The sequence below is a fragment of the Mandrillus leucophaeus genome, unplaced genomic scaffold (genome assembly GCF_000951045.1).
Source record: "Mandrillus leucophaeus isolate KB7577 unplaced genomic scaffold, Mleu.le_1.0 Scaffold283, whole genome shotgun sequence".
In the NCBI taxonomy this organism is placed as follows: domain Eukaryota; kingdom Metazoa; phylum Chordata; class Mammalia; order Primates; family Cercopithecidae; genus Mandrillus; species Mandrillus leucophaeus.
The window spans coordinates 2,170,539-2,180,519 of record NW_012102954.1 but is presented as its reverse complement, the minus strand read 5'-3'; the positions used below and the strand labels follow the sequence as shown (position 1 = coordinate 2,180,519).

General features: G+C 38.2%; 1 protein-coding gene across 1 annotated transcript in view; it reads right to left on the bottom strand.

The window, feature by feature from the left end:
• Nucleotides 1-3,816: 3,816 nt before the first annotated feature.
• The window catches only part of CDS1 (CDP-diacylglycerol synthase (phosphatidate cytidylyltransferase) 1), a 53,032-nt gene continuing 46,867 nt past the window's right edge, over nt 3,817-9,981 (bottom strand). Inside the window, exons 12-13 of the mRNA XM_011985447.1 lie at nt 9,875-9,978; nt 3,817-6,590 (exon numbers count right to left, since the gene is read on the bottom strand). Of these exons, the coding sequence (XP_011840837.1) occupies nt 6,461-6,590; nt 9,875-9,978 (234 nt within the window). The 3' untranslated portion in view covers nt 3,817-6,460. The remainder of the gene's footprint in view (nt 6,591-9,874; nt 9,979-9,981) is intronic.

The window sequence follows — 9,981 nt, the reverse complement described above, 5'->3', positions numbered from 1 at the left end:
CCCAGAGAAGTCAGTGGAAGTGACAATCTCAGAGGATGAGAAGGGAGGGCTAATGGTACCACAAGCTGGGAATTGTGTGGTTGGGCCAAGCGCTTTCCTAGATGAGGCTGCACACGGGTGCAGAGGATACCTGGAGAGGGTCTGGGCAACACTTCCACTACTGGCTGCCCCTGAACACAGGAGCCTCAAGAGGCAACGACGACTAATTGGACATCATTAAATTTAAAAGATGTTAAACTTCAAAAGACACCGTTAAGAAAATAAAAGACAAGCCAAAGCCTGAGAGAAAATATTTGCAAATTATATATCTGATAAGGTACTTCTATCCAGAATATATAAAGATTTCTTAAACTCAATAATAAGGAAAATAATGCCATTTAAAAATGGGCAAAAGAGGATGGATGCAGTGGCTCATGCCTGTAATCCCAGCAGTTTGGGAGGTCAAAGCAGGTGGATCACTTGAGCCCAGGAGTTTGAGACCACCCTGGCCAACATGGCAAATCCCATCTCTACAAAAAATACGAAAATTAAATGGGCATGGTGGTGGGCACCTGTAATCCCAGCTACTCAGGAGGCTGAAGAGGATCTCTTGAGCCTGGGAGGCAGAAGTTGCACCACTGCACTCCAGCCTGGGCGACAGAGCGAGACTCCGTCTCAAAAAATAAATAAATAAATAATAAAAATTAAAAAAAATTAAAAATGGGCAAAAAGATACGAATATTTTTGTCAAATAAGATATATAGAAGGGAAATAAAGCACATGAAAAGACACACCACCACTAGCCATTAGAGAAATGCAAATGAAAATCACAATGAAATACCTTTATGCATCAGCTAGAATGTCTATAATTTAAAAGACAGGTGATGGCAGGTTTGGGTAAAGATGCAGATAAACTACAACCATTGCAGATCACAAGTAAGAATGTAAGATTGTACAGCTACTTTAGAAAACAATTTGTTTTCTTTTTCTTTTTTGAGCCGGAGTCTTGCTCTGTCACCCAGGCTGGGGTGAAATGGCGCAATCTTGGCTCACTGCAACTTCTGCCTCCCAAGCGATTCTTCTGCCTCAGCCTCCCAAATAGCCGGGATTACAGGAGCACGCCACCATGCCCAGATGATTTTTGTATTTTTAGTAGAGACAGGATCTCGCCATGTTAGCCAGGCTGGTCTTGAACTCCTGACCCCAGGTGATCCACCTGCCTAGGTCTCCCAGCAGGCCTGAGCCACTGTGTCCGGCAAGTTATTTCTTTAAAAGAAACTTACCATACAATTAAGCAATTCCTCCCCTAGCCATCTACCCGAGAGAAATGAAGAAATTTCTGCACAAAGACATGTATGTCTACTCACATTCATAGTAACATTCTTCATAAGGGCCCCAAACTGGAAATAACCCAAATGTTCATCAACTGATGAGTTAGCAAAACATATTAATAAAAGGAGAGAAGTGCTAATACATGCAAAAACATGCCAGGTGCAAAACATACTATATAATTCAATTTATGTGAAATATCACACAGACAGGAAGCAGATCAGTGGTTGCCAAAGGCTGAGACTTGGAGTGAGGATTAACTGCAAATGGGCACCAGGAAACTTTTTGGAAGATCATGAAAGTGCTCTCAAACTGGATTTGGTGGTGGTGGCACAATGTTATGGCATGTAAATTATATCTCAGTAAAACTGTTGGGGGAAAAAACAAATGGAATTTTTGACAATTCAAATGTATATGTCTTACCTGGACTAGCTGAAGCCTCTGTTTCCTTTTCTTCACAACTTTTTGAGATTTACTAAAACCAATGAAAAATATATTTAATAGATGACTCAAGAATATTCCCCAAACTCATCACTTGCCTAGGCCTCATCTGAAGCTTGAATTGTTGAACAGAAAATCACCCAGACCAGGTGCAGCGGCTCATGCTTGTAATCCCAGTACTTTGGGAGGCAGAGGCAGGCGGCTCTTTTGAGGTCAAAAATTGGAGTATACGTATGTAACAAACCTGCACGTTATGCACATGTACCCTAGAACTTAAAAAAAAAAAAAAAAAAAAAAATTGGAGACCAGCCTGGGCAATATGGTGAAACCCCATCTCTACCAAAAGAAAAAAAAAATAGCCAAGCATGGTGGCATGTGCCTGTAGTCCCTCCCAGCTACTCAGGAGGCTAAAAGATGATGATTGCTTGAGCCTGGGAGGTTGAAACTGCAATGAGCAGTCATCACGCCACTGCTCACCAGCCTGGGGCAACAGAGCGAGACCCTGTCTCAAGAAAGAAAGAAAAGAAAGAAAAAGAAAAGAAAAAAGAAAATTATGTGGACACATTAAACTCAAGTCAGATGCACAGCAGAAAGTCTGAGAGTTAAACTCCAAGTCCTATACCCTGTTCATGTTACAAGTTGAGAGACAGCAGTTTTAAATTTCACTTTCACTAGAGGACAATGCGATCCTTAAGGTGCACTCTCCCTCAATAATTCTTCAGCTCTCTTGAGTGACAAGGCTCTTGCTTCACCAGCCTTATCTTATGTACACAGTAGAGAACAGGCTGGATTCTCTCCATTCCTTCTGGAAACTCACTTTGCCATCATCAGGAAATGCTCATCAACTTTTACTAAATGATGACTGATGCGTATCTGATGATTTAAGAAGGTTCTCCGTTTCTGTACAGGAAAACGATGAGATTAAGGTAGGAATGGCTTCTGATTTTGGCTAAATTATCTAGACCTGATTTTTCTTTGCAGCTACTAAAGATTCCCAAATCTCCACAGCCCCTCTTCAAGGAGTGAATTTTAAACTTTATAAGCTTCAAGAGGGGGGCAGAAAGATCTGGCTATAGACTATGGTCAGGAAAGACAGGTCTTATGGAGGTCAGATGGTGGTCACCTGTGTTCCCACACACCTGGTTTATATATCTGTCATCACTCTGATCAATATCCACTTCAAATGACATTCACTTCTGTACCTGTCTGTTTCTGTGACTAGGCAGAAAACTACTAGTTCTAAGGTTTTTCGTCATGTGAGAACAAAGCATAGTGCTGGGTCAGGTAGTCATTTCGGGTTTGCTGAAGTGGATCAATGGTTTTTCTATCAGTCATGGAACACTTCCGTTACCCACCAGCTGAAGCAGACGTGGCCAAAGCGGTGGTTACTTTTCTGCTCAGTCCTATAACCTGTCGTTTCCTATTGCAGACAGGCAATGGAAGAGAAGCAGACAGGAAGGAGGGAAGGAAACTAAGAATTGCTAATCAGCTATTCAATGCTGGACAATATGAGTTTTCCCTGAATCCTTAAAACAACCCTATTAGCTAGGAATAATGAGGCCCACCTTAGAACTCTGCAAAATAAAAGGTCTGGGGAAGGGGATAGGAGGTGTCCTAGAGACAAGAGGGAATGTGTATAGCTGGGTCTTTAGACCAAGCTCCAAGCTTGTGCATTTCAGAAGCTGGAGAGCCTACAGAGAGCAGGCATCATGCCAGACACTGAGTATGCAGTGGCCAACCCAAACCGACTTCATCTGGCCTCTGTATAGCTTAAAGCTCTAGTAAGGGACACACATTATTCAGAGATTCACAAAAATACACGTGTAATTACAAACTGTGCTAATACCATAAAAGTTCAGTACTCTTTGTATTAAGAGGACATTGCCTCTCAACAAATACAGATGTTTGGTAATCACCAGAACTTATTTTATCCCAGCCCTGAAGATGTCACTGTAGGTGCTGGTGATGGAATAGACACGATACAAGACTTACATATATCCGTCATTATTCTGTAAATACTGGTTGCGTATTTCTTCTCCAATGAGAAAATGGCACAACAAAGTCGAATATGATTTGTTTCAGTTTTATTTTCCTATCTCAGTTTCAGTAAAAGATTCAGAGAACTGATTGACACATATCATAAGCTATCACCCATATACCCTAAATATACACTGTTTATGCTTTTTCTTTTTCATGGAACAAGGTGACACTATCTTTCTTCAAACCAAAGTGAAAAGGAAGAGATACTATTAATTTTAAAAAGAGGGGCGTGTATGGTCTTTTACTCTCAGATAGTGAACATACGTCACCACCAAAAGGAAAAAGCGTTGAGGAAGAATGTGCATCCCACAGGTCAGAGAGTCAAGCAGGAAGTACCAGTAGAGCACCTCCAAATATAGCAAATTTGGAACAATTAGGCATTACTGTGAAAGAACTTCCCAGTTTTTCATTTTTGTACCAGCATATTGCTACATTGGAATTTAAGCCCTCTTCACAGTGCAAATATCAAAATGAGCCAAGTCAAGAGTTTTATGGCAACCTTTTGCTAAAATATATTCTATTTCAATATACATGCTATAAAAGTATGCTGAAAAGGTCAATCGAGAGCTCCGTTAAAATTAAGAATTTGCTTTTTTACATATAAGATAACGTACATTCAACTCTAAAAGTATATTTGTGAAAAGCTATTACTGTGATCCCAAATATTTCTAGCTCCATATTTTGTTTATAATATTGACTTTATAACACACATATTCAGTAATGCTTTCTTATAATTCTGTATCTCAATGCCTCACCAATTATTTTAAATACAAATGTGGGGGGAATCTGTGTATCTCAAGGAGTTCTTACTCATGCAAACTACTGAGTTTTTAATGTATGTTCCTATCACAAAATTTTCATTTTATTCTTTAAACTTTAGTAGCTTAAATTTTTTTTATGACCAACATTTGAAGCTGTAATGGGACAAATAAAAACATGAGATGTTGAAAATTAAACTTGTAAGTGGCCTGATTTTAAATGTGATCAATGCCTCCTCTACTAACATTGCCAGTACCAGTTTTAGATTTACACGGGTAGTGTGAGATACACTGGCTGAACGCATGCAGTGATGATGAATCAATGGAGTGTATGCTGGACCATAAAATGCACTCTTGGTACTGAGTGCACCTATGTCTAATCACGTGTGCATGTGATGAGGCTGCTAGCTGACTGCATCAGTGGAACCCGGGTATAGCGGCAATCTTTTGTTTTAGGTATAGTAGTCAGACGGAAATATAAAATAATGGAAAGTTTTTGCTGATTTAAACAAAAATATTTACTCTTTTCATTAGCAAAACATTATTTAAAATATATCTATTTCTCCCCTCTGAACATTTAACTAGGAGCACTGGGCAAGTTTTGAAGGTTTAGTGCTGATTGTTTAATACAATAAATATGGCTGTGGAGAGCACACAGCAGCAGTAGCTTACATATGTCCACGGATAAGAAATTTACTCTCATCTGGTTAGTGTCCAGTCCACCAAAGGAAAGGTTTGGCATTCGTGTGCTTTTTTTTCCTTGTAGGAATCAATTCTGCTTGATTTTCATTCTTGGAAGAAAAAATAATCAGCTGATATCGTCAAATTTTATGACATGATGCAAAAGAGCAATGGGACAAAGATGACCTACGACCAAAAAGCTGGACTGGGATCAGGTCTCCAGGCAGATCTTCCTTCTTGCGAGGTGAGTCTACAAAGGGCTGCAGTAGAAGCCAGGAGTGAGGCAGCAGGGACACGGGGGTGGGTCACTCCCACTCGGGCGAGCATCTTCTGCTCTGCTGCAGCCACAACCTCGACTCACTACCCTACAGAACCATGGAAGCCAGTTCACAGGGCAACAAGGAAAAGTGAAACACATGACCAAGAGATGGCCCAGGCCACAGGTCACTGTTTGACGCTGCCTCCTGAGCTACTGTCCTCTGTTGAGATAATCTGCGGAGGATCCATACACTGTGTTCTTCACAGCAGAATTCTTGCTTGTTGCTCTTGAAAAGTTTTTGCGAGGTCGTGATCTTCCAATCAATTTTATCAGAAGTAGTTTGATGCCTGCTCTAACAAACCAATCATGGCAAAAATTTCAGGCTCCCTCCCCTGAATTTTGAAACTACCTAAAAGCAGAATGTTTTCCCCTGGCAAATGGTTACTTCTTTGAAAAGCAGACAAACTTTTTTTTTTTTAAATCCAACTAAGCCCTTTAGAAAGTACTCCAGACTACATGAGGAGGAAGTGCAGGAGAACTGACTTCCTATTGTGCCTTGCATAAAACATTTTGCTAAAATTAAGAGCAGCTCCAAGTGCAGAAGTAAATATTTGTGCAAAAAGGCACAGTGCCAGGTGCAATCTTAAAACATCCTCAACTTACTCATTTTGTAGTGTTTGACTCTTTTAAATACCAGTCTTTAAATTATGAAACCTAGCAAGGGGAAGGAAGTTCACATCAGAAAATACACTTTAGAAAAGGTACAAGACATTTTGCTGGCAATTTGCTACTTATTTCATAACATAGATCAAGTAAGTGTTTGTTAAATATTCACAGTAATTTCAGAGAGAAACATATCTCCAAAACTTCAATCTATTGCATTTTTAACTATTTTTCTGTACAATTTACAAAACATCTGTCAGTGTTTTTCTGAAGAATTCCTTCTTGTCAGTCCTTCCTTCTCTGGATCAAATTATACCTTCAAGGCGGGTTGCAGGATTCCTTTCTCAATGAGATGAGTCTTCAGGGTTTTATATATATTTAACTGCTGTTCTGGTTGAAGCACCAACAACTGCTGTAGCACTTTGCTGGGATTTGGGCCCCTAATTATAAGGCAAAGAAGACAGGTTTGTGTTATTTTAATAGGGATAAGTGAAGCGTATACCCCCAATTTAAAACAAACCATTCCTTTCAGTGTAGAGTAGCTGTTATTAAAGTGATAACAGCTCACTTTAATGTGCAGTGTTAGTGTCAAGGGGATAAACAGCCAGAACTATTCTGCTTTGAGAAGCATACAGCAGAGAGGGAGAAAGAATGCACAAACACAAAACAAAAGAGCAATATAAGGCAACTGAAGGTGTGCAGATCTAAGTTCTACAAAAGTTCTTGAAAGGGCAACCAAAGTTAAAGGTGGGGATAAATGGCAAATCTTGAGATTGAATGAGACACAAAAACTATTCTCTAAGGAAAGGAGCCTGGTGAACACAGGACAAACCATAAAGAGGGCATGAAAATATAATTGAAATTTTTAACTTCAAAGAAACTTCAGATGATGAAAGGTACTTTGTTGAAAAATATCTCCAAGGAGCTATGAATGTTCAAAGAGTCAGAACACAAAAGTTCTGAGCCTGGCACTGAAGCCCCTTACCAGTGATATAGGTGCCATCGTCTTTGTTCAAAGACAGTCCTAGGTAAACTCCAATAAAAAAAACAAACAAAATAAAAGATCTGCTTTAAAATCCAATGGGAAAAAGCAACATACAAGTAATGTACACGGATGGCACAGAATTCTAAGACAGACATTTATGTGGGTAAATGTATGACTTACAATAAAGATTGTTCACATAGAATTATAGGAAGTAGAAATTCCAGCAACAAAGAAATGTCTATTTAGTGTTACCACAATGAGGATGAGCAGAGGAACTATTTACTCTGAAAATCTTCGACTTAACAAATTGCACAAGAGGCCAGATGAGCCATCCCACCATGGGTCATCTTCACGCATGTGGCTCAACTCATCTGTCAAAAAACTGCGGCCATATGCCTTTCACACTCAGATCAGGACACTGTTCGTCTTATTTCATTTCTTTAAAAGAGTCAGCAACTTCACAGCATAAACCCCGAGAAGTGACCCACAGAGAAAAGGAAGGCTGCTTTAGCAAGTTCAGCTAAATGCAAAATTGTGTCAGCAGGTGCTCCCAGCGAGTTGCATCCTGGCACTCTCACTGTCTTCTAACAGTCTAAATAGCTGCTTTCAAATGGTGGACAACATGGCTCAGCATGACATCTCCCTACTGAGAGAACAGCATTTTTTTTTTTTTTTTTAAAAAGAAAGCATATGAGTTAATGCCCTAAAAAGCTGCCATATTCTGAAAACAAAGTTCTAAGGATTTAACCACTAATTACCAATACCCAAATAGATCAATAAATAATATGCAAATAAGTTAAATAGTCTCATTAAAAGGATAAAGACTGTCAACTGTCTTATAAATAAAACAGGGAAAAAAATCAGCTATATGCTTACTAGAAAAAAGAAACACACATTAAATATGAGGAAAAGGGAATGTTAAAAATAAAAGGAGAGACAAAGAAATACCATGCAAACACTGACCAAAAGAAAGCTGACATTGCTATTCTAATATTCAACAAAATAGACTTTAAGGCAAGCAGTAAAGACAGACATTATATAATGACAAAAGGATCAATTCAACGGAGAGATATGATAATCCTAAATTTGTATATACCTAATGCAACCTCAAAATATATAAAGCAAATATTTGTAGAACTACAAATAAAAATAGATACATTTACAATCACAATGAGAGACTTTAACAAAGCTCTGTTAGTAAGTGATACAACAAGCAGACCAAACAAACAGAAAAACAAATAAACAAAAATCAGTACCGAAGATTTAATTAAACCTCACCTAACTGACACAGACAAAACTACAACCCAAGACTACAGAATACACCTTTGCACATGGAGCATGTACCAGAAAATAGACAACACGCTGCACCACAAAGTAGATTGCAAAAATTATAAAATACTCAAACCACAGAGTATGTTTTCCGACCACAGTGGAATTAAGGGAGGAAAGTGAGAAAATCTCCATTTGTTTGAAAACTAATGAATATGCTTCTAAATAACCCATGTGTTAAAGAAGATATAATACTGGAAATCAGAAAACATATGTAACTAAATAATGAAAACACAAATATCACAACTTGTAGGAAGAGGATAAAGCAATACTTAATAGTCTTCAATGGATAAATTAGACAAGAAGGCTAAAAATCAATAATCTAAGCTCATCTCCAGAATTAAAAAAAGAACAGCAAATTGAACATTTTAAAAAGGCAAAGGAATGAGATGAGAGGAGAAATCAATGAAGTAAAAAATTTACAGTAGAGAAAATTAACAAAGCCAGGAGTTGATATTTTTGAAAAGATTAATGAAACTGATAAACTCCTATCAAGACTGTCTCTCAAAAATAGTTAACATGAAAATTCTCACACTACTGTGGTACATATTTAAAATGTGTATTTAGGGTTCGCTAAATATGAATTTCCTTCCAAGTACTATGAAGGAAATCCATGTTTTCTATGGCTCAGGTACTATTATTAATAAGTGTTCCGCCTTCTGGGCCCCCAGTAGAGACCACAGAAAATAAAGTTAACATGCAGTCGATGTTAAGCCTTCACACCCAAGTTGGTATTTCAAGGCAGATCCAAAACATTAAGGTTTAATAACAAGAATAAACCACCCTTTATAAAATGGCAATATGCATCCACTCACCCAGCAGCCAGCCCCTACACACACAAGCATGATCCCCTCGGCCTGCTTTATTTTTCTGTGTGACACTTAATACCATCTAACAAACTATATTTATTTGTTTGTTGTCTCTTTCTCATCATTCTTCTTTCAACCTCCAAACAAGAAGCTATGGGGGCAGAGATTTGGTTTGTTTTGTCCTCTGCCATATTTGTCCCTAGAACATTCTACAACATGGCAGGCACTCAAGTAATAATTGGTAGACTGGATGCATTTCATTGTCTTCCTTTGTAATTTTTAGTATTCATGATCATTGCAATGCCCACAGTTGAGAAATTAAATCTCCTCAAGTTTCAAATCCTATACCATCCACATTAATTCGGTCTTTAACATGGTCCAGGACCATAACAAATACTATCTTTTTTTAAGTTGTTCAAGTGTAGGTAAAATGATTACAAGTTAACCATCCTGCTCAAGACTCTAATTCCAGTAGCCACCACTTGCTTTAATATTGTAGATTACCACTGATGGAAAAAGTTATTAACTTACTCAAACTAATGTTGATGGAAATGAGAACTCAAAGAAATCATCTAAAAAAATGTGTTAAATGTAAAAGTACCTTATAAAACTTGTGATGTACACATGTACAAAAGTTGCCATCAAATACTGACAATCAAATCTGTCCATTATCCCACCATGTCCAGGAATGGTATTTGCAAAATCCTT